The 24797-nt window shown below is 35.5% G+C and overlaps 1 protein-coding gene across 4 annotated transcripts in view; it reads left to right on the top strand.

The window, feature by feature from the left end:
* WDR33 (WD repeat domain 33) overlaps positions 1-24797 on the top strand; it is a 103374-nt gene that overhangs the window by 26383 nt on the left and 52194 nt on the right. For all 4 annotated transcript variants that reach the window (XM_063092806.1, XM_063092830.1, XM_063092824.1 and 1 more), the window contains exons 2-7: positions 14514-14740; positions 16274-16342; positions 17068-17172; positions 19581-19676; positions 19835-19986; positions 21680-21777. In XM_063092806.1, coding sequence (XP_062948876.1) covers positions 14537-14740; positions 16274-16342; positions 17068-17172; positions 19581-19676; positions 19835-19986; positions 21680-21777 — 724 coding nt within the window. In that variant the 5' untranslated portion in view covers positions 14514-14536. The remainder of the gene's footprint in view (positions 1-14513; positions 14741-16273; positions 16343-17067; positions 17173-19580; positions 19677-19834; positions 19987-21679; positions 21778-24797) is intronic.

Below are 24797 nucleotides of genomic sequence, written 5' to 3'. Positions count from 1 at the left end.
TTTTTTCTGATCGGTAAGGGGATTGCAACCCTTGGCACTGTGGGGTCTGCACCACGCTCAGCCAGTGAGTGCACCGGCCATCCCTATATAGGATCCAAACCCGGAGCCTCGGCTTACCAGCGCTGCACTCTCCTGAGTGAGCCACAGGGCCGCCCCAAAGATTTATATTTTTCAAGTGAAAAGCATAGCTTGATCATTTTCATAAGTGAATTTGGCAAGTTTAGGAATGGTTCATGTTCTAGTATTGGTTATATCTCTTGTGAATAATTCGTAATAATAACCTTGAGTTGCTAGTAGACATCATAGTTTGGAAATTTTTTTGTGTGTTGGTTATTTGAACTTTATAAGGCCAGTGGTAAGTTCTCAAAGTGAGGTCAGAACTATTTTCATAATACAAAGACATGATTAGGTCTTATTACTGTGTTGACATTTGCACTTATGGTATAAAAGCAGTAATGGATAAAACTACTTGTTCTTTAGCATGATTCAAGGCAGTGCTACCAAACTGTACTAGTATTCATTGTATGTTCACTCCTACCTCACATTCATAGTTAAAAAGAAAAAAGCCATTGTACACAACTATTGAAGTCAACTTTGTACCCCACGTATATGTATAATAAATTATCTTAAAAACCAAAAAATTTAAAAATAAAAAACAAACAACAAAAAAAGAAAAACCAATTTCTCTTAAGAATGTCATTGATGAGGGCTGGCCACTTAGTTCAATTGGTTATAGTAAAGTGTTATAACACCAAGGGTAAGGGTTCAGTTCCTTGTACTGGCCAGCTGTCCAAAAAAACGTCATCGATGAAGTGGTAAAAGAAATTAATTTTATTAAATGTGTACTCTTGAGTATGTATTTTCTAATATAATGTGCTGGACTGATTTGTGTCCCCCTGAAATTCATGTTGAAAACCTAACCATCAGTGTGATGGCATTTAGAGAAGGGGCCTCTGGGAAATGATTAGGTTTAGATGAGGTCATGAGGATAGGACCCTCATGATGAGAATGGTGCCCTTATTAGAAGAAATACCAAAGAGCTTTCTGTTTCTCTCTCTCTGTCAAGCCAGGAAGAGAACCCTCCTAGAACTGTGAGAAAATAAATTTCTGTTGTTTAAGCCGCCCATTCTATTGGATTTTGTTGTGGTAGTCTGAGCAGATTAATACATGGTGTATAATGAAACGGAAAATGTGGATAAAGCACTTTTGCTACTTAACAGAAGTGTGGCAGTTCTCTTGATGGAAAGTACTTATGATTGTACTGTTCACATTTTTTGTGGAACCCAACCCAATTTTGACTTGAAAGAATGACAGACTGTCCAAAGAGGGAGAGAAAGGTGGGGAGAGGATAAAGAAGCGGGGCTCAAGTTAATAATATCAGGAATGCAAGAGGGGAATATCACTATAGTTCTTATAGATACTAAAATGATGAGAGAATATCATGAACAATTCTATGCCTCCAAATTTGATGACTTGGGAGAAATGAATCAATTGTTTCAAAAAAACAGAAAACAAAAACCACAAGCTACTAAAATTCACTCAAGAAGAAAAACGTAATGAATAGTATCGTATCTATCAAAGAAATTGAGATTATAATTAACCTTCAAAACAAAGGAAATTTGAGGTCCAGATGATTTCATTGGTGAATTCTACCAAACATTTAAGGAGGATGATACCAATTCTGCATAATTTCTTTCTAGGAAATATTAGAAGGAATACTTCCCAACTCATTTTGTGAGCCTTTATATAAAACAAGATAAAGATATAACAAGAAAATCATACCAGTATCTCTCATGAACACACATGCAAAAGTCATAGCAAAATATTAATAACTGAAATTTAGCAATATCTAAAAAGGGTGATACATCCTGACCAAATGGGATTTATTCTGAGAATGCAAGGCTGGTTCAACATTTGGAAATCAATCAGGATCATTTACCCTCTTAATAGATTAATAACCCTCAAAATAGATTATATGATAATCTCTGTAGATGGAGAATAAGAATGTGACAAAATTCAGCATATCCTCAGGATAAAAATTCTTACAAACTAGGAATATTAGGAATTTTCTTCAGTCTGATAAATGGCAGCTACAAAAATCTATAACTAATGTCATACTTACATAGTGGGAGACATATGTAGTGAAAGAGAGCCTTTCTCCCTTAAGACTTGGAACAGTGCAAAAACACAAGAAAAAGATATGAGGGCTTTTTTTTAAAAAAGGAAATAAAATTGCCCCTATTTTCAGATGATATGATTGTGTATGTAGAAAACCCCAAGAAATCTACAAGAAAGCTTCTAGAACTACTATCTGAGTTCAGTAAGGTTGTAGAATGTAAGGATAGTATATACAAATTAATGCTATTTCTGTATACTATCAATGAACAACTGGATATGGAAATAAGAAAATAGTACTACTTAAATATCATCAAAAAGTAAAATAGTTGGGTACAAATCTGATAAAATGTGCACAAGATTTGTGTGCTGTAATACTACCAAAACACTGAACAAAACTCAAAGAAAGCCTAAATAATTGTAGAGATACACCTGTTCTAATTTATCCATCCCAACCAAAATCCTGGCAACTTTTTTTTTTTTTGGCAGCTGGCTTGTATGGGGATCCAAACGCTTGATACTGATGTTACCAGCAACATTTTTTTGCAGATAATGTACTCTAAGCTGCTTCTAAAAATGACATGAAATGGCAGAGTAACACAAATTGCTAAGACGTTTTTAATGAAGAACAACAAAGTTGGAGAATCCGATCTGAAATCTAGCTTATTTGAAGACTTTCTATAAAGTTAAAATAATTAGTATGTTGAGGTAGACCTACACATACATAAAATAATTGATTTTTGACAAAGTTGTAAAGGCAATTCAATGGAAAAAAGATAGTCCTTTTTTCAACACAAGGTGTTGAAGCAATTGAACACCATTTTAGCAACAACAACAAAAACCTCAACCTGTACCTTATGTCTTAGTTCGTTTGTGGTCCTGTAGTAGAATACCACAAACTAGGTAGTTAATAAACAATTGACATTTATTTCTAACAGTTCTGGAGGCTGGGAAGTTCAAGATCAAGGAGCTAGCAGGTGAAGGCCCAGTCTCTGCTTCCAAGGTGGTGCCTTGTTGTGGCATCCTTCAGTGGGGATGAACACCATGTCCCCACTTGGGAAGAGTAGAAGAGAAGGAACTTACTCCTTCAAGCCCTTTTATGAGGACCATAATACTATCTCATCAGTGATTAGGTTTCAACACATGAATTTTGAGGGACATATTCAGACCATAGCATGTTTCACCGTATGTAGAAATTAACTAAAAAATGGATCATAGACCTAACTGTAAGATTTAAAACAATAAAATTGGCAGAAGAAAACAATGAAAATCTTTTTAACTTTGACTTAGATAAAGATTTCTTAGATATGACCAAAAGCACAAATTAATAAATTAGATTTCATTAAAATTAAAAACTTCCCTTCAAAAGATACTGGGAAGGGAATGAAAAGAAGCAGCAGACTGAGAGATAATATTTGCAAATCACGTACCTGACAAAGGAATTGTATGCAGGTTACAGAACGAACTCTCAAAACTCAACAATAAGAAGGCAACCCAATAAAAAATGGGCGGAATATTTGAATAGACACTTGGCCACAAAGTATATAAATAAGCACCTGTTATGCTCAACCTCATTAGTCATTAGGGAAATACAAGTTAAAATCACAGTAAGAAACTGCTGCTCCCAACTATATGACATTCTGGAAAGGTCAAATTTTTGGAGTCAGTGAAAAGATCAGTAAGTAGCCAGGGGTTTGGGAAAGGGAGGAGTAAATAGTTGAATACAGCAGATTTTTAGGGCAGTGAAACTGTTCGATATGGTACTGTGTGACATGGTGGATGCATGTCATTATACATTTGTCAAAACTCAGAATGCACAACATCAAAAGTGAACCTTAACCTACACTATGAATTTTGGGTGAGAATGATGCATCATTGGTGATTCATTGATTCTAACAAATGTACCATTCTGCAGGATGTTGGGGGTAGGAAGGACTGTGAATGTGAGGTGAGGTGGAGAGGGGTGTGTGGGAACTTTGCACTTTTTGCTCAGTTTTGCTGTGAACCTAAAACTGTTCTAAAAAGTAAAGTCTGTATAAAAAATATTTATTTATTTGGCAGCTGGCCAGTACAGGGATCCGAACCTTGTCCTTGGTGTTATAACACTGCACTGTAACCAGTTCAGCTAACCGGCCAGCCTCTAAAAAAAATAAATTTAAATAAAAGAAGGACAAACTATTGTATTCAGACTTGGGTATATGGTAGATATTTTTCTTGAAAATGAAGTGAACCTGTTGCTTCAAAGAAAACGGTCACTATTTGTTGCCTGTGATAACAATTTGAGTTTTCAAGATTAGAGTTTTGGAAAGCTGGTATCTGCCATCATTAAAGTTGAGGCTCTCAATAATTAATACATCTTTGATAAGACCAGTGCTGACTTTCATGAAAATTATTTTATATTTTATAAGAAGTATGACAAACAGTTGGATGATATGCATAATTTTCTGGAGCCAGTATTTTCCAGATATTCAGTTCATGATGTTATAAAATCATGCATGGGGAAAAATTCCATTCAAATTGCAAGATAAATCGGTGGATTCTAATGTAACAGAGTACAAAAAGCTTATTGATATGATTTCAGATGACACGTTGCAGTTAATGCTTAGTAAACTAGCACTTGTCAAATTTTATTGCAATATCAAAGTATATCCGCAATGATCTGAGAAGACTATTAAAGTAAATACTCTTCTTTTCCAAATATGTATCTGTGTAGATCCAGATATTTTATGTTCTTTAACCCAAATAGCATGTTGCGACAGATCGAATGCACAAGCAGACACAAGAATCCAGATGGTTTTCAGATAAGCTAGAAATTAAAAATATTTGCAGAAATGTGAAAAACAAAGTCACTTTTTCTCACTAATTGCTTTTGGGAAGGGGAATACAGTTATAATGGATTTATTATTTTTTTAACTGAATAAATATTTAAAAATTTTCTGCTTTAATTTCTAATATGGCAGGTATCTATAAATATGACAAGCAAACATTTAGGAGAATCTTCTATTTTTAAGACTAAAGGGGACCTGAAATTAAAAAGTTCAGGAACTTGCCCCTGGATCCCTGTGCCGAGGGGGGAAAAAAGAAACGTGGTTCCTGTAAGAAAACTGTTTTTAGAAGTAACCTGTCTAAATTACTTAATCTAGTAGTTTCCAAATTTCACTATACTTTTGAGTCACTGGGGGGTGGGGAGGCAGCTTTAAAAAAATCTCGGCTGCTGAGATTATATCCCACATTAAATCAGAATGAAGACAGGGCCTAGACTTTAGTGTTTTTTTTAAGGAGTGGCTGGTTGATTCCAATATGCAGCAAGATTTGGGAACTGCTGGCTTTGACTCAAACTCACATCTTTGAATTCCTTATTCTTAAAATCAGAGGTCACTTTTATTACTTACCTTATAGAAATATGGCATAGTTTTTCCCTACTTTTGCAAAGGTCAATTCAGTGAGAATAAATTTGCCCAATTTTTATTGATTAAAATAGTTGGTATTTATAATCCAGTTAAGAAAAACTGTAAAAATGGAAAAGCCCTCTTGTTCTGTGTGCTGATGAAAGGAAAAAAAACTATACCTAATAACCACGATATATATATATAATTATATATATATATTATGTATGTAATATATATTAAATATATATTTATATTATAATTTTATATATATATATATATTTTTTTTTTGGTAGCTGGCCTATACAGGGATTGAACCCTGGACCTTGGTGTTATCAGCACCATATTCTAATCAGCTGAGCTAACCAGTTAGCAGCACCACTGACTGATAACTGTTGGTGGCTCAGGTTTTTATCTCCCAGAATCACACTTTTGAAATATTGAGTTGTTACTCTCTAAGAAGACATTCTATACCTGCATGATTATTAAACAAGAAAAATTTTTTTAAAAAGCCAGAATGTCATATGTGCTTTATATGTTAAAGTTCACTTTTGAAGTGACACAGAAAGCCAAATGTAAAGGCCCACGTACAGTGTCAAGCAGCAACATGCATTAAATGTGTAGTACACTATTCACTAAAATGTTTCAGTAAGTTTATAGTTAAGTACATGATAGAAATTGTTTCCTCCAAGTTATGAAAAATTACACAGCTGAGGCTGTGGTTGAAAGCTGTAAAAGCTGGAAAATTACTACATTGAGGATTGGTGAAATTGATCTTCAATGTCAGGGTTAGCCTTCAACGAATTTATGGTAGCAGCCTTAAAATGCTTGACTTTCTTTATTTTTATTTATTTTATTTTTTCTTAAAAAATGACCGGTAAGGGGATCTTAACTCTTGACTTGGTGTTGTCAGCACCATGCTCACCCAGTGAGCTAATCGGCCATCCCTATATGGGATCCGAACCTGTGGCCTTGGCGTTATCAGAACCACACTCACCCGAGTGAGCCACAGGCTGGCCCCAAAATGCTTGACTTTAAGTTGACTATTCCATATGTGTGTGTTCTCAGCATGGTTTTTTTTTTTTTTAAACCAGCTAGTGAATTGCTCATGTTGACTTTTTTAATTGAAATTTTTGAGGTAATTGTAAATTTACATACATTTGTAAGAAATAATAAAGAGGAAGCTGTAATACATAGAGATCCCATGTACCTCTACCCCTTTTCTCCCAATGGTTACAACTTGCAAAACTATAGTACAGTGTCACAAGCAGGATAGACAGTGATATGATCTACAGATCTTATTCAGATTTACCCTAGTTTTACTTGGACTCACTTGTGTGTGTGAGTTTGTATAGTTCTCTGCAATTTTAAGTGCATATCTGTGTATCCACCACCATAGTCAAGATACTTAAAAGTCCATCACTACAAGCATTCCCCTTTTATAACCAACCCCTACCCCACCCACCCTCATCCTGCAGTCCCTAACTCCTGGCAACTGCTAATCTGTTTTCCATTTCTGTTATTTTGTCATTTCAAAAAATGTGTAACCTTTTGGATAGGTTCATGTTTCTACTACCACAGTCAATTTATAGAATCATGGGAACTTTTAAAAACTGCTTATTTATTTATTTATTTATTTATTTATTATTTTTTTGTCTTTTTCGTGACCGGCACTCAGCCAGTGAGTGCACCGGCCATTCCTATATAGGATCCAAACCCGCGGCGGGAGCGTCGCTGCGCTCCGAGCGCTGCACTCTACTGAGTGCGCCACAGGCTCGGCCCTAAAAACTGCTTATTTAAACGACTCCTTTGTTTATTCTTTAAAAGACTGAATGAGCTCTCTGTAATTTCTCCTGATTTGTTTGGGATTCATATTTATTAAAGATTGAAGAATGAAGAGAAAGAATATGTTGACCGTTTTGTTACTGGCCTGGTCTACCACTAATGTAGATCCCCTCAAAGTTCAGTGACAGCTTAGGTATCACATCTCTTTTAGGGTAGACCATCCATCTCAGAATCTAGTGGATTGGAAATAGATTACCTAACTAGAGATTTCCCAGGCTGAACTTCTGACCAGGAGTGTTAATGGAGATGTAAGTCTTAAAGCTTTTTATTGTTTTTAAAAGCCCTAGAGTAATTGTGCATGCTGTCCTAGCTAGTTAATGCATCAGTATTTTGCTTTTGGTTAGAATTCTGTTTTTTCAGTTTGAGAAAGCAAGCTTTCTTGTGCTGATCAGATGATCTGATTAGTGGTTGACATGGTAGGAATTGTTGAATGTGATAATTGGACCAAATTTTGGTGCCATAGCTATTGTGGCACAATATCCAAACTGGACAGATGGTATACAGGGGGACTTTGAAAAGTTCGTGGAAAGATTCATATATTCTTTTTTTTTTTTAGACCACTATGTGCCATCAATAATGTTATCTTTTAATTCTGTTTTTCCATGAACTTTTTGAAGTACCCTCGTATGTGATCATCTTCTTTGGCTATGAATATGCATTGGCAGCAGAAATTAAGTGATCATAAGCAAAAGATGCACAGGGAGGAAACACTTAATGGTTTGTTAACATTAAGCCCTTGGCTTTCACTTGACAGAACCCCAGGAAGAAAATACTTTTTTTTATATCGTGACTTAATATATACACATGCAAATATGACAGACACAGAAGTTTCACAAAAACAGTTCTTTCCTTTCAAATGTGCAATTCAGTCATATATTCTATTTTTTTCTCATTAAAATAATGAGGCTTGTCAGCCACATTGATTTCAGGAGCCACCAGTAGGGTGTGACTTCCAGTTTAAAGAAAGAAACACTAGGCTCATTCATGACCATTCAGGCTATAGTATTTTCTGATGCCAGAGCCTCAATTCTACCCTCCTGAGTTTCGGTGTAAAGCTATTTTTACTCAGTGTATGAAGCATTTAGTAAATTCAGTGTATGAAGTATTTAGTAAATTCGGATTGAATTTGTGGAATTAGTTCAGTTTTTAGCTGGGTCATTTTCGTATAAGAAATATACCCTATTCCTGTGTTTTAGTTGGAGATCTACTATGGTAAAATTTTCCTAATGGTAGAGCAGAAATGTTTGGTTGGGGAAAAGATTATTTTGGAGTATGTTCGATTGAGGAAAAGGTTATGCTGGCCACAGTATGCTGAGTGAATGAGTGAGAGCTTTACTTAGTTTCTTTTCTCAAGTGTCTTTTCCCACTACCTCCTTCACCTCACCCCTGTTTTAAGCTTCTTAGTGATGTCTGGTGCTGTAAGCTTCCTGTGCTGTATCCCTGTTGCCTGTAATAGTAGATTCTCACATTGCTCTCTTTTTGAGCTTTTCCATATTGCTAAACCATCAGACCCTTGAGAACAGAATTTGGGTGTGTGTGGGTTTGGTACCTGGCAAGTAGCCAATGCTTACTGATTGGTTCTTGAAATGAATTGCATTTCTCATTATGCTTCCCCATGACACAGGGCTTTTTCAGCTATTTTGACAATTCCTAAGTGTATGTGCGTTGATAGCTAGTGACTAATAACTGCCTTGGTGATTTTGGTGGTGGCTGCTCATATCTTATATTAATAAGTCTTTCTATAGTTTCCAGTGTAAGTCTTATCTCTCTCATGAATCCCTTCTTGTTCATTCTACTGTTCATTGTTGCTCCAATTTTTGAGGTTTTGTTAGCCTTTGCATATAATTTTTATTGCTTAGAGGTTTAAGATCTGTAAAATGAGTTACTGTTTAGCACACTTCTAAAATGTGAAATTTGTAATGACTTTTAAGAAAAGCATCTATATTTTTTTCTATCCACTTTTAATTTTTATCTTCAGCTATAATTTTGGTAATATCACATGGCTAAGATTATAAAATAAAGTTATTTTGTGAGCAGTTGGGACAAGAAACAAAATTATAATACTGGCATGGACTTGTGTACACAAACATTGGAGAACTGAGTCTGAGTATTCCAGTTTGTTCAGTGGACTAATCACTAGATTGGCTAAAGGAATAATATATTTAATGCAAAGTAGTATCTTTGAACAAAAAGGATCTTTGAGGTTATCTACATTTTCATTTTACAGTTTGAGAAAACAAATGTGAAGTTGACTGGCTTGCCTGGTTCTGTGAGTAGTTGAAAGCTTGAAGGCTAAGGATATGCTGCAGACTTTTGTGTATGCATGAGTTTTTATATGAGGGTACTTCAAAAAGTTCGTGGAAAAATAGAAGTAAAAGATAATATGAATCTTTCCATGAACTTTTTTTTTTTTTTTTTTTTTGTCTTTTTCGTGACCTGCACTCAGCCAGTGAGTGCACCGGCCATTCCCATATAGGATCCGAACCCGCGGCGGGAGCGTCGCCACGCTCCCAGCGCCGCACTCTCCCTAGTGCGCCACAGGCTCGGCCCTTTCCATGAACTTTTTGAAGTACTCTCATATTTGCTAAAAATAGAGATGGAGACCAGGCACCACAAAGTCTGAAACAACTGTACTATGAAATTAGAAGTGATATTTAGTGAATCAGAATGATACACTATACCTGACACAGTGTATAGTGGAAAGTTGGCACTTGATAAAATTGTGCTGATTGCTTGAAACATTGAAGGTTTGTGTATAGGAGACAGGCATGATGAATTCAGTGTTTTCAGGTGGATTTTGTCCTTAGTTTAGTTCTATTTTTACTATATATTAAATAACTATAGACGAACTATTTGTTCTCTCTCTGCCTGTATTTCTCTTGCCCTCTCCCTTCCCAACCCATCTGTCTCCACCCCAGACGTGAGATGAATATGTTTTGAGTACAAACCTAATTTCTAGTTTAAATTGTGGCGTTCTGTTAGTGTACCTCAAGTGAACACTGTAGTGGGTACAAATCACAGTGATTATTTTTTTGAAGGATGAGACTCTTATTTCTTTCTCTGTATTAGGTTATAAATCTACTTCCCTGATGTTTAGTTCTGAGTGAAGCCTGAAGCACAGTTTTAATGATTTTTGAGGGATGGTTTTTCTGTCACTACTGATTTTTCAACCTCATGTATCGAGTTTTCTGCTATCAGAGAGAGCTGTTAAGTCACGATTGCTGAAATCTTTTGGCAATCCATGTTGAAGGAGAGTCAGGATGTCCAGGCATTTTGCCCTGACTTTGCCACTCTGTTAGTTGTCTAAGGCTGCCATAACAAAGTACCACAGATTTGGGGGCTTATACAGTAAAAATTTATTTTCTCACAGTTCTGGAGTTTGGAAGTCTGCGATCAGAGTGTGAGCAGGATGAGTTCTTGGAGACCTTTTCTTTTTGGCTTGTAGATGGCCACCTTCTCACTTTGTCCTCATATGGTCATCCCTCTGTCTGTGTCCTAATCTCTTAGAAGGATACTAGTCAGATTGGATTAGGCCCCTAAATCCAGATACAGTCATATTCTGAGGTTAGGACTTCAACCTACCAATTTTGGGGGGACATAATTCATCTCATCACAGCCACCAAGAGGCTCTGTTGTGACTTTGGCCAAGTAACTTAATGGTTTGCAGGATGCGAAGCTAAAGTGTGTAAAGCATGTGAAGTCTGGTCACTGTATTATGAGGAGGTTTGTTTTTGTTTTATTTTTTATTTTAGGGCTGGATCTTGATTTGAAATATAATTGTACTTGTTTTTTCTTTTTCTTTATGCTGGACCTTTATTTCTGGAACAGAAGTAGTACTTGACCATTCAAGGAAAAGTTAAGAGCCGCCCCCCACTCCCCCTTTTTTTTAAAACAAGTTTTACTCTACAAATTTGTGAATGGATAGATATTTTGTCTCCATTCTCTATAAGGTCTTAGATAAAGGATTAATATTTTTCTCTAGCTTTAACATGTGATTTTTCAAGAGTGTTAGTAACAATATATTGATTGTTTTGCATTTGACTTCATTTTTCTCATGTTTGTGTAGTAGATCTGATACTGGAGAGGGTCTGGGAAAGTCAGATAGCTGACCTCAACTCACAGTGTCCTCTATCAGGTTCTTGACTCCGCCACAGGAAAGAAGTCAAGAGCAGAGTTGGAGTTAGAAAGGTTTAATGTAAAAAATAGAAAAAAAAAAAACACACTTCACAGGGAGTGTGGGCTGGCTCCAGAGTGTGAGCAGCCCCTGCAGCAAGTTTAATACAAAAGTAAGAAGTACACAGTTTGCAAGCAAAGTGCAGGCTTGCTTGAGAGAGAGTGAGCAGCAGCCCTGCCTTCTTCCTGGATTCTACTTTTATGGTTTGGTTATGGATACATATTCATGTTACCTAATGAATATTCAACTAAGTGAGTGGTTCCCAGTTATGTAACATAGACTTGTACATGCACAGTTGGTCTCTTTGGGGCATGCTGATTGGTCAGGTTCCACCGAATACACTTAAAATATGCTGTGTGCTCTTTAGTGCCTTCAGTGGAAGATCATTCATAGGATAAACTCCTTTCTCCTGAGCATGCCCAGCCACTGAAATTACGTAAATCTGCTTCCTGCTGTCCCAGTCTCCACGCGTTGATGCCAAAAAACAGGCGCAACAAGCAACAATAGCTCAGAACTCAGAGGTGGGGCTTGAGTCTTAGGGGAATGGTTTGAGACCCAGGGGGAGTGGCCTGAAACCCAACCCCAGGGAAATTGAGCACCTGCTGTCTCAGATCCTTGATTTGGCTCTTGGTTAGAGCTTTGTATCAATGGACCCATCACCCAGCTTCAACAATCATGAACTTTGTTATTTCATCTACCTTCCATTAAAATTTTTCTTCTTTTTTTAAAAAGATGACCGGTAAGAGGATCTTAACACTTGACTTGATGTTGTCAGCACTGCACTGTCCCAAGTGAGCTAACCGGGCATCCCTGTATAGAGATCCGAACCTATGCCCTTGGTGTCATCAGCATCACACTCTCCCAAGTGCGCCACGGGCCGGCTCTAAAATTTTTTTCCTGATGGATCAAGCCCCTCTGTTCTTTAATTGAGGTAAAATTCATATAATTTAACATTCACTGTTTTAACCATTTTAAAGTGTACACTTAGCAGCATTTTAAGTGTACATTTAGTACACTCACAATGTTGTGCAGCCACTACCTCTATCTAGTTCTAAAACATTTTCATCATCTGTAAAGGAAACTGCATTCTCATTAAGCAGGCACTTCCCATTTCTCCCTTCCTGCAGCCCCTAGCAACCACTAATCTATTAAATTTCTGCCTCTACGTATTAGCATATGCTGGACTTTTCATACAAATAGAATCATACAATATATGACCACTCGCGTCGGGCTTTTTTCATTTAGCATAATGTTTTTGATATTCATCCACGTCATGGTTTGTGTCAGTACTTCATTCCTTTTTCGGGCTGAATAATTTTTAAGCACCCTTTGATATGTGTATAAATCTTTATTCTCATGTGATATGAATAATACTAGAAACTGTAATATTATAATAGTTTTGTTCTAATTATAAACTTGATTTTAAGGTAAAAAATAGTAATTTTAAAATACGCTTTTCAAGGGCCGGCCCGTGGCTCACTTGGGATAGTGTGGTGCTGATAACACCAAGGCCACGGGTGCGGATCCCTATGTAGGGAAAGCCGGTTTGCTCACTTGGGAGAGCTTGGTGCTGACAACACCAAGTCAAGGCTTCAGTTCCCCTTACCAGTTATCTTAAAAAACAAACCCCCCCCCCCCAAAAAAAAACGCTTTTCAAAACTGCATCCTTTTTAGAATTATTGGTCTAAACATCTGAATTGAAGCTATTAATTGAAATCTGGTTCTGAAACTTAGTTCGATTCATGGGATAGCTAAGTAAACATATTCTTCCACCAGTGTCATTGAGTCAAATGCCTAGTGCTTTTTGTACATTCTCATTCACACACAGCTCTGAGAGATGGAATGTTATCTCATTACAAATTAACATTTGTTAGGACCTTCTGGGTTTGCTCCAGAGTGGTGGAAATAATATATGTTAAATTCATATTTTATCGCACTATTTTCTTTTTGGTGGTGTGGGAGTCAGGATTTATTTTCTTTCTACCCCATCTCCTGCTCGTTGTTGTTGTTATTTAATGGTTTTAGGAGGGACCAGATAGGATGAAGTACTACTAAGAATATTTTCATCCAAAAGAAATCATAAATATTTTCAGGCCCTTTATTTAATCTTAAGAGTGAGGGAAAGCAAATACAAGAATATGGAAAAATAATAGAGACTGTAATCTTCCCTGCTTTTGAAACAGAAATAATTATGGGAATGCTTTTAACTTCTGTCCTTTATGTGTTTCTAATGGTCTTATTTTTAAAATATGTTTACAATTTTATGTATTTATTTTTGTTTTTTGGCAACTGACCAGTATGGGTTAAAATTTATTTTAAAATCACACATATTTACATTATTTGCACGTAAGATTAAATGTAGAGCATTGAAGTTGAAAAACTATAGGGTTTTTAACATTTTTTTCTTTAGATTTTAGCTTAATGTTACCTTTATACATAAGTATTATGTAAACAAGTTTCTGTGATAGGTACTTTGCTCCTGAAATTAGATATATGTACTTTTGGTATTCATTATAGATATGAAATTGGACAGTTATTCCTTTTTCTACACTGTTCCTAGCAATTTTTTTTAGTTAATCTTTTATAAGATGGGATCTTATGATAAAATAATTTGTTTTACTGCCAGACATCTAGATTAAAATTTCATTTAAAAAATGTAAACAGTTCCCAGTGAATCTACCTTCTTTTTTTTCCCCAAACACAACAATTACACTCCCACTCACCCCAAACTTTAATAAATTGCACTTTTTTCTTCCATCAGGCTGAATTTTACAACAAATTCCTATTAGCATTTATTCTCTGAATTAGCTTTTTTTCAGTGTGTAACTGGTCTCTGCTCTTTAATAGTTCATATTGTAAGTTGATTGATTAAAGCTAGAAATTATGCATGTTAGAAAAGGGAAGAGAAGTGTGGAAAATGTTCATTTTAAAATGTTTCCATGCAGTGTTGCAGTGCTGATATTTGTAGTGAAAGTACTTTTTCTCTGTCCTAGTGTCTTGGAAGGAAAACATCATCATGGCAACAGAAATTGGTTCTCCTCCTCGTTTTTTCCATATGCCAAGGTTCCAACACCAGGCACCTCGACAGCTGTTTTATAAGCGACCTGATTTTGCACAGCAGCAAGCAATGCAACAGCTTACCTTTGATGGAAAACGAATGAGGAAAGCTGTAAACCGAAAAACCATAGACTACAATCCATCTGTAATTAAGTATTTGGAGGTAAGTCTAATTAATATGCTTCAGATGATGAAGCTTTGTTTTTTTTATTTTTTATTTTATTTTTTTTTAAAGATGACCGGTAAGGGGATCTTAACCCTTGACTTGGTGTTGTCAGCACCACGCTCTCCCAAGTGAGCCACGGGCTGGCCCTAAGCTTTGTTTTTTTTTTAAAAGAAGAAAGTTTTTTAAATGTAGGATAGTAAGTATACCTGTGTTGCTTGAGTTAGTGGGATGAAGCAGAATTTCAAATTAGGCCATTTAAGGAGGACTGCAAATCACCACCAGTACTTTTTTTTTTTTTTTTTTTTGTCGTTTTTTCGTGACCGGCACTCAGCCAGTGAGTGCACCGGTCATTCCTATATAGGACCCGAACCCGCGGCGGGAGCGTCGCCGCGCTCCCAGCGCAGCACTCTACCGAGTGCGCCACGGGCTCGGCCCACCACCAGTACTTTTTTAAAAACCTGTGCATGAATCATCCTTTGAAAAATTGGTAAACCCCAGTTTAGAAATAGGCTTTGTTCTGAAGGTTCACACAAATCAGAAGAGGGTATGTTAATCCGTAGGCCAACCTTAAAACTTGTTAAACCCACACAATGTATATGAAATAATAAGACTACCAACATAGGAATATTTCATTGAGAACATACATTCAGAACTGCAAGTGTTGGGTGTCAGAGTTACTGGCACTGGGAACATGGATTCTCCTGCTTTCCAAGCTTCTCATGGTAGGTAGCTCTTACAGATGGGAAAAGAGCTCTATTTACTTGGGGATTGATAACCTGTTATAGTCCTGTAGGATGAAAGCAACTCTGAGATGGTAAGTAAAGTCAGAGAAGAGGTCTGCTTAAAACTCTTGTCAACTTGATGTCTCTCCCTTTTGAGTACTTTATTTACTTGTTTATTTTTTAACCTAGGAGTTAGTCTCCACGATTGCTTTTTATTACTAATGTTACCGTGTCATGTTTGTTGGGTTTTGGTCTGCTCTGGCCTTCTATGAAAATTTGTCTGCTTCTCATTACCTTAGACCTGTGGTTAAAGACCTATTTGCACCTTAGGCCTAATTAGCAGGCACATGGGAGAAAGAGATTCACAGATAAAGACAGATTTAGACTTCTTGGGAATTCCAGTTGGGAAACTAGACTAGGAGAGAGAAGTTTGAGAAGAATTATAACCATGGGGGAGGTGCGAGGGATTGTTTTGTGCTGAGGTTTTTGGAGGAATTGAGGATATGTCTACTTCCTGCTCTGTTTCTTTTTATTAAAGTATAGTCAGGGAGAATGTGTTGGTGTCAATAGCATCTCAAGTGAATGGGTGGGGGACTAATGTGAGTAAAGTGAGGAGGGAAATTTTAAGATTGTCAGTAGGATAAGAGGGGAAATCTCTTTAAGATACTCATTATTATTCTGTATTTTTGAAAATAGTAATATTTTTGAATCCTGTTTTCTACTAGCTTACATTTTGTTAGTAATTTCGAATTGAGTATAATTAGGCCATATATTCATTAATTGATCTATTTATTGATTTATTTAACAGAACAGAATATGGCAAAGAGACCAGAGGGATATGCGGGCAATTCAGCCTGATGCAGGTTATTATAATGATGTAAGTATAAGACGTGTCATACTAGCTTAACAGAAACCTCTTTGCTTGGACATTTAAGCCTAAAAATAGGTTAACTCAAGGCCAAAATGGTCTTTTTTTACATTTTTATAATTGAAATATTCTCAAAGTGATAATGTAACGTGTATAAACCATGGATTATATTTTGTCTCAGTTTTAAACTTTGCTTTTACTCTAATTATGGATGATGAAATTTTGATTTGGGGCTTAAAGCCAATGAAATATCCAACGAAAGTCTAAAGTGCCTCAAAGTCTTATAGTAAGAAAGTTAATTTTATTGTATTTTTTTTTTTTTTTGGCAAGTCAAGTGAAGCAGTGGGAGTAGAGAAGGAACAAAGAAATATGTAACTGGTTGTGATCAGTTTAGTTGTAAACACCACTGACTGCATTTGGACCCACCAGAAAGTTAATTTTAAATTTGGCTAATTGTGAATGTGTTTAATTGTGTTGACTTTGAGGAGTAATTAGGAAAATCTAGTACCTAATCCCATACTTGATTTTGTTGTTTGTTTAGTGATATTGGGTATTTAACTTGCCTCTATCTCAGTTTTCTTCATTTAATTAATATAGACTAATTGTAATGTTACAGTAGTTTTTTTGAAAGTCCTGTATATGTTCTCTTTAAATGTTGAAATAATTATCTTGCCGTGTTCCTGGTTTCTGCCCTGTGTGTAATCAGATCTGACCCCCCCCCCCTTTTTTTGTAGCTGGTCCCACCTATAGGAATGTTGAATAATCCTATGAATGCAGTAACAACAAAATTTGTTCGGACATCAACAAATAAAGTAAAGTGTCCAGTATTTGTTGTTAGGGTAAGTATTTCGTTGGGTATTTTTTGGAAAAATTAATCCTGAGTTAGTCTGCAAATGTTTTTGACAGGAGAAAAAAAAATAAACATTATTTTAAATCTATATCTGGATAACAGTTGGTTTATTCCTAGTAATTTTATTTTGAACAGCCAGTCATTTATCCATTGTAGCCACATCTAGTAAGACATTACTTTTGCATTGTTTTTCTTCATGTTGCAATTTACATAGAATTCTCTCTGAATACATGGATACATATTCGGACTTGCCCTTGAATAGGAATGCTTTTGTTACTGTTTAGAAAGTGTCACCACAAGGTGAATGAAAGGTTCTTTGGTGTCACTAGGAAGGAAAATACCTGAGAAGAGCTCAAGAACTATGGGACACGATAATTGACAGCTCTGTGAAGGTACATAGTAGGCCCTTATTACATTTTCACTGAAAAATTTAAAATACAGGTTTTTACATAAATAGTACATTTACATGGTTAAAAAGTTTTAAGTTTGAAAGGGTTTGCAATGAAAAGTCTCCGCATCCCTGTCTCCCAAGCATATAGTTAATTTCCATAGATGATGGTGTAATTTTCTTTGTGTTTTGATTATTTCATTTCCTAATTAAGGATGCCCTTGTTGGTTAACAGTATCCAGAGGTATAGGATGGTTAATAGACAAAGTTGAGCAAATAACAATTGAAAAAAAAAAATGGGATAGAGAAAAGACAGTCATGGCAAACATTAGTGGCATATGAGCAAAATAAGGTCTTTTGATATTAGAGAGGTGTGATAGAGAGAACTGAGAGGAACTAGAAGAGATGTCTGCTTGAGCTCCATGGTAATTGTTGCAGTTAGTCTTAGGTCTACTACTTGCCTTAGAGGCCTAAGGCAGCAAAAATTACCAATAAAGAAACATGGTTGTATGAGTAGAGCCAACCACTATGTAGTGTAATTTTCTTTATCAGGGAATTTGTCAAAGGGTTGTGATGTGCTGCTAATTTTAATATCCACTTAGCATAAACAGAAAACCATTTTGAAATAATAAAATCTGAACATTCTCTTATTACATGGGGTAAATGTTCTCATTCAGGGATAAAGTTATAAGGTCTCAGGAAAAATTTGTATGTAGTAGAGGTGTAGTCCAAACTAAAAGATATTAAGAGATAAAGATGTTTCTGAGTTTACAGTTTGATTGCCTGCAGTATTAACTAGGTTGAGATTCAAGGCAGGTAACAGAAACTAGGAAGGAAGGAGGCTTTTATTCATAATACTCAAAACCATACCTATAGATAAGCAATAACAAGCTAAATTGTCACATATATTTGTCTATTTTACCAGATAATCATTTTATTTCTCTCATCCTGCTGTTCCTATAAGTACACTTATATTTTTCAACTCTTCGTCACAGTTTTTATTCAGGAAATAGGATTGTTGTGTTTTATGTATTTACATCTTCTAAGGAGAATGAGTGTGTAAATCATAGAAACTTGAGAATAAAATATATGTTGTAGTTTGAATCTGTCAGCACTTATGTCACAGATTCCCTTCGGTATGATAGTTGTGACATTAAAATATTGGTGTAGTGTTAATTAGTCATGGCTCTATTAAGTTTTTTTGAGAGTAGTTCAGCGTAAGGTTTGTCATTGCTTGGTAGTGTGAATGGAGGAGAGCTTAAAATAATTTTTTAAGTATGTTTACTTGCAAGAAAAGTTTGATGGCCTTGATGTCCTTAGAGTGGTACTTACTGTTATCCTGGCGTGTATTTTTTTTTTTAAATAAAGCGCTTGACTTTTCTGCCTGAATTTGTCCACTGGCAGTTTAAGACATCAGGTCCTTCATTCAATCTTTGAATTTTATAGTGACCACTTTATTTTAGTCTACCATGTACCCTAGGAAAATGAGGTCTATGCATATTTTGTTTTGAAATGCTCTTTAAAGTGCATAGGTGTGTATACTGTAGTGTGTAGTGTGTAGGTGTGTTATTCATAATGTACTTTAAATTTAGCTAAAGTGCTAGAACTTTCCCTGCATTGTGTTAATATAAGTTCTTTTCTGACAGAGTATTTGCTTTTTTTTTTTTTTTTTTTAAATCAAGGGTTTTTATTTATTTATTTTTATTTTTTGTCTTTTTCATGACCGGCACTCAGCCAGTGAGTGCACCGGCCAGTCCTATATAGGATCCGAACCTGCAGTGGGAGCGTCGCTCCTCTCCCAGCGCCGCACTCTCCCGAGTGCGCCACGGGCTCGGCCCAGAGTATTTGCTTATAAAGCTGAGCTACACTTAAATGAAAGTCATTATCATCTACTTAATGTCAATAATTGGATATTTTATAAATAAGGATTTTCTAAATGTTTTCAGAATTAGTGAAATTGGAGGATTTGTGCCCTTGTATAACCTATTTTTCCCCCCTCCCCACCTCAGTGGACACCGGAAGGAAGACGGTTGGTCACTGGAGCTTCTAGTGGAGAATTTACCTTGTGGAATGGACTCACTTTCAATTTTGAAACAATATTACAGGTAATGATAATCATCAGATGGTAGCATCATCCTGTAGTCACTTTATTGGCATTGTTAAAATTGGATAAATCATTGCTGTGAATTAATAAATTCTTCTGTAAACCTTTGATTATATATTCTTTGAAGCTGTACCTTACAAATATTTTCTATTTTCACAGGCTCACGATAGCCCAGTGAGGGCCATGACTTGGTCACATAATGACATGTGGATGTTGACAGCAGACCACGGAGGATATGTGAAATATTGGCAGTCGAACATGAACAACGTCAAGATGTTCCAGGCACATAAGGAGGCGATTAGAGAGGCCAGGTTTATACAAAATATACCATTTTCTGTAGTCCCTATTGTCATGGTTAAATTATTCTCTAAGTGTATTCTGGGTGCAGAGATGCATGGGCTCTGTCAGATTCTGGGAAACTTTCCGCACCCTATAAACACAATATTTTTCTTTGTTTTCACACATTCACCATTTTGCTGGCACCTTTCTGAAGTAGTGTTGTCCTGGTATCAGCCTTTGCAATATGTTAGAGATGTATTGTCTGCCGCATTTTGCACTGATTTTCTCTTTTTGATGGTTAATAATGTGTATACGTTATTCCTTTTTATTATCTACTGTGTAAGACAAGAATATTTCATTCTAAATAAAGAATTCAGTCTTTAATTATACAACTGAATAAAATCTAAAGCCTACAGAAAACACCTTCAGAATTCACACAAAATACAAGAAAAAAAGGCTTAAGTGAAGACCTGGTTGGCTTGGTTATGCCATGACTTCAAAAGGAAAGTATAGGACTAAAAACCCTCACAGATAATTCTCTGGATGTGGCAAACATTAACGGATTAATGAATGGGTTCTTCAAGCTTTGCAGCTGTAAGCAGACCATTGTCAAGAAGACTCTAGGACTTTTCTTCTGATTTACTGTTGATAATATCAGTTATGCAAATGTATAAGTGGAGTTTAAAATATTTTCAGTGAGTTGTATATTTTTACATATCAATGAGATATGTATAGTAAAACTGGAAAAGAAAAAAAAGTTTCAAAAACAAGCCTGAAGAATTGCTGCAGCCTCAGAATAAAGCTAAGCAGCATTCTTTAAGGTTGTGCCACCCATGCGTGGGAGGAGGTCGACATGTTTATAGAAACATCATCCACTGCAGTCACCTGTTTCTACTTTCAGAATCTTAACAGAAATTGTTGGATAAATGTGCTTCTGCTTTATAGACTTTGTCTTAGCGTCATCCCCATACGTGAGTTTTCACATTTGGTCCTTTCTTAGTTATAGGATTCAAAAGTTCAAGGTAGTTCTTCAAGTTAGTTGAGAAACTTGATGGTCTTTCACTACTGGGAAGAAAAACCAGCTCCCTCTTTTGCAGCAGATTCTTTGGCTTTAAACACAAATCTGTATGTCCCTATTTAAAGTTTTCCCCAAAAGGTTCATGGGATAGCTTCTTAGGAAGAAGGTATGAATGTTTCCCACAGACTTTTGAATAAATTAGAAATGTTGAATGTAGGGATGTTTAGCAATCAGGTTTTTAATAGCATGTCCCAATTTTTTCATCTTATTTCAGGAAGTGTTTGAGGCAGAAGCTGATGTTAATTTTTTGAGTAGTATTCCTATGTGATTTAAATGACTGTTTGCAGGATTATTACAAACATAGAATTCATTTAGTTTCAACATTTAAGTCAGCTCCATGTGTTTTGCTGGTACAATAGGAAATACTATAGTGAGAGGCACATGGGTAGCATTAGTACTAATAATACACTCATAAAGTTCTCTGAATATTGATGATTGAAAACTAAGAAACAACTTCTCTGAAGTTTTCTTTTGATGAGATGCGTATGTTAGCTGACAATATATTCTCTTTAAGGGCTTCTTCACTGGATACTTCCCTCTCCTGTATATATTGCAGCACAGTGTTTTTTATTTTTCCCTATCTGAGAAGCACAGATAATCTGTTAAATGCTGACTTCTTTCCCCTGCTGTGTGTCTTCATGTAACAGTTTCTCACCCACGGATAATAAATTTGCTACATGCTCTGATGACGGCACTGTTAGAATCTGGGACTTTCTTCGTTGCCATGAGGAAAGAATTCTCCGAGGTACGTGTACTAACAGTACTGATTGGAATATTTAAATAGGGAAGGCATTTGTGGTTAAATCATCACAATACCACAACACCTGCTTACATCTCCATCCAAGTTTTTTTACATATACACTGTCTCAGTCAGGCTCTTTAAAGAAATCCAGACACTCTCTGGTTCACAATCATTTTGTAGATTTTTATTACTAATATTATATTTGAATTCTTTCAGGTATAAATTAAATACAAGAGCTCCTCCTTCCCCATTACTCAAATTATCTGTATGCATCTTTTAGGGCTGTATTCCTTTTCCTGTCTTGTAGCCAGGATACCTTTCCCCAACATACTGACATCATAATATTTATTCAGATAGCTCATGTTCTTTTGGCAATCATTTTACAATATGAATTAACCGACAAGATAGAGGTGTCGATAGCTATGCTTCTCAGTGTTTCTTTGAAAGCAGTTGGTTTTTTAGTATACTACATTTGTACTACATGGCCTATTTATTACTAAGTTTGGGAGGGATTGCTTGTTTACTTTTATTGATTTTATAATTATAAATAAACCTCTATGAATTACTCCTACAAAAGAAATCCGTATTTTCACTTGGATTATTTTAGATTGTTGGATTGGATTATTGGATTAGATTATTGGTATTCATAAAGTAGAGCTGTTGAAATATTAACAGTATATCAAAACCATTTATGTGAATTTAGTTGTATTAGATTTAGGGAATTAACTATGTTGTATATATGCAATACAAACATCAGAGCAAAAACAATTATACTTCTAACTAAATCCCATTAGTTTATTATTAACTAGAAAGATAGTATTCTTATGTGCTTAATTTGAGCCTATACAAATAGTACATTCTACTCCATACTTTTGATTCCACTGTGCCACAAAAGTACCATGTTCCTCTGACACGTGAATGCAGGTTGGGAGAATGGGTGCCACACATAATGGGTGTCAAGAAATTATTATTCGGAGCTTTCCCTTTATGTTCAAGAGTCAGCAGAATTTGTTGTCTTAGTTGAAGTTTCTTACAACTTTTCACAGCTTTAATTGCAGCAAACAATGTTGATGCTTTCTAGACAAGAAAAGAAAGACAGACACTTAAGGTACTTTAACCCATATTTCAGAAGCCAGTATCTTTGATCACATTTGCTTAAACATTCCTGGCTTTGCATGTTTTGTTTGGGTTCATCCACAACACCATATCACTGTAAGTAACATGAGGAAAGAATACCTGTCATATTGAGGGAGTATACTCACTATGAAGGTCGTAATATTGTACAACTTCAGAATGAGATGGAGTCTTTGAATTCATCTAGTCTGAGTTATTTTATGGACGAGCACCATGACTTAGAAGGCTTACGTGACATGTTCAGGATAAAATAGATTCAGAAGTAGAACTAGAATCTTATCACTTAACTTCCAGCCTAATGCCATTCTAATGTTGTAGCTTTTCTCATTATTTGTAGAAGTCTTCGTTGTTAAACAGAAATAAGATAACATATTTTAGGCTTTGAAAATCTTTAGAAATATAGAGGAAACAAAATAAATTGATTTGTTTAAAGTAATTCTGAGGTATCAAAACAATTTAATAATGGACTGTACAAACTGAAGTCTGATATAAAACCACTCTGCAGCTTGGATTAAAAAAAGAAGAAAATCTATAATATTTTTCCATCCCATGTTCCAATGAAGCATTTTCAGTTTTGGTAATGAAACTCTTTGTAAATAGTGCTTAACAACTTTTCCTGTGAAATTTAGAGTGTATGAGAGAGATTAAAACTGGCAGTTAAATATTTTTAGGTTTGAGTTCAGGCGAATTTAGATAAAGTTAAGTGGATACCAGATCATTACCTGTTTTTCCTGTAGCTTGAAAAAATACGTCAATATCATGTCTATATTAATTAAATGAGAGTTGAGCTTTAGTTTTTATATGAGAGCTCTTTATTTCAGGTTTTTACTATGGAAATTTCAAACCTGTACAAAAGTATGATGAACTTCCATGTACTTTTAGGATTTATGTTCTAGCTTATTTTTATCTTTTGCTTTGTTTTAAAAATATTCTTCTTTTATAGTCATATTTTTTTTCTTAGTACCCTAGTGAGTATAGGAGACAGATTGGGATATATTAAACTGTTAATTATACCATCTGAGCTGTAATTCTCATAGCAGGTCTGGTATAGTAGAAGAGTTATTAGATTCCAATTATCCATTTTCTTACTTTTCTAAAATGAGTCTAAGAGATTTTCTATCCTCCACTTGGTGGGTAGGGGCCGGGAGATAGACAGTGGATCTATAGTAGTCTCAAGGGACAATGTAAAATTTTTAAAATAAAATTTGAAGTGAATTTAATTTAGTTCTATTTGGAGGGAGAAAATTGAATCACAAAGTCAAACAAATAGGAACAGGATGTTTCAACTTCTAAAATGTCACTTGCGCTATAGTAAGGGTGATGTTCATGTAGCCCACATAGACCCTGTAATATCTGGTAAGGAAGTTCCTCCTTTTCGTGATTAGTGTTGTGCATCAAGCCAACACTTTTGGATCAAGTATTAAGAAAATTCAAGAATATTCTAATTAAGTTGACTCTTTGTGACCATATAGTCCAACTTTTTATCTAATATCTTTTCTACATCATTCCCCCAAATCAGTTTTCTACTCACATTTTCAGTGTTACAGTATTCACTACCTCACATGATTCCCTTTTCCAATTTAGACAGCTCTAATTTTCAGAAAGTTCTTTTCCTTGTGTCTGAAATCTGCTTTCCTACAACTTGCCTTCTGGAACATCAAAAATTAAGTCTGTACTTTCTTCCACATGGCAGCCTGTTAAGTATTCAAAGACAATTATTGTATCTTCTCATTGTAGACTTTCAGCTGTAAGCATTCAGAGTCTCTGTGCATAGCAGAAACCATGATACCATACTTTTGAATACAGAATTTACAGTTGCTTTTTAGTGTCATTTCTGAGATTGTTCTTATGCTTCTTGGAAAAGGAAGAAATTACAGAAGAGAAAAGTA

The sequence above is a fragment of the Cynocephalus volans genome, chromosome 1 (genome assembly GCF_027409185.1).
Source record: "Cynocephalus volans isolate mCynVol1 chromosome 1, mCynVol1.pri, whole genome shotgun sequence".
NCBI classification, from domain to species: domain Eukaryota; kingdom Metazoa; phylum Chordata; class Mammalia; order Dermoptera; family Cynocephalidae; genus Cynocephalus; species Cynocephalus volans.
Note: the sequence above shows the minus strand (reverse complement) of the source record. Positions and strands in the feature narration are given on the sequence as shown.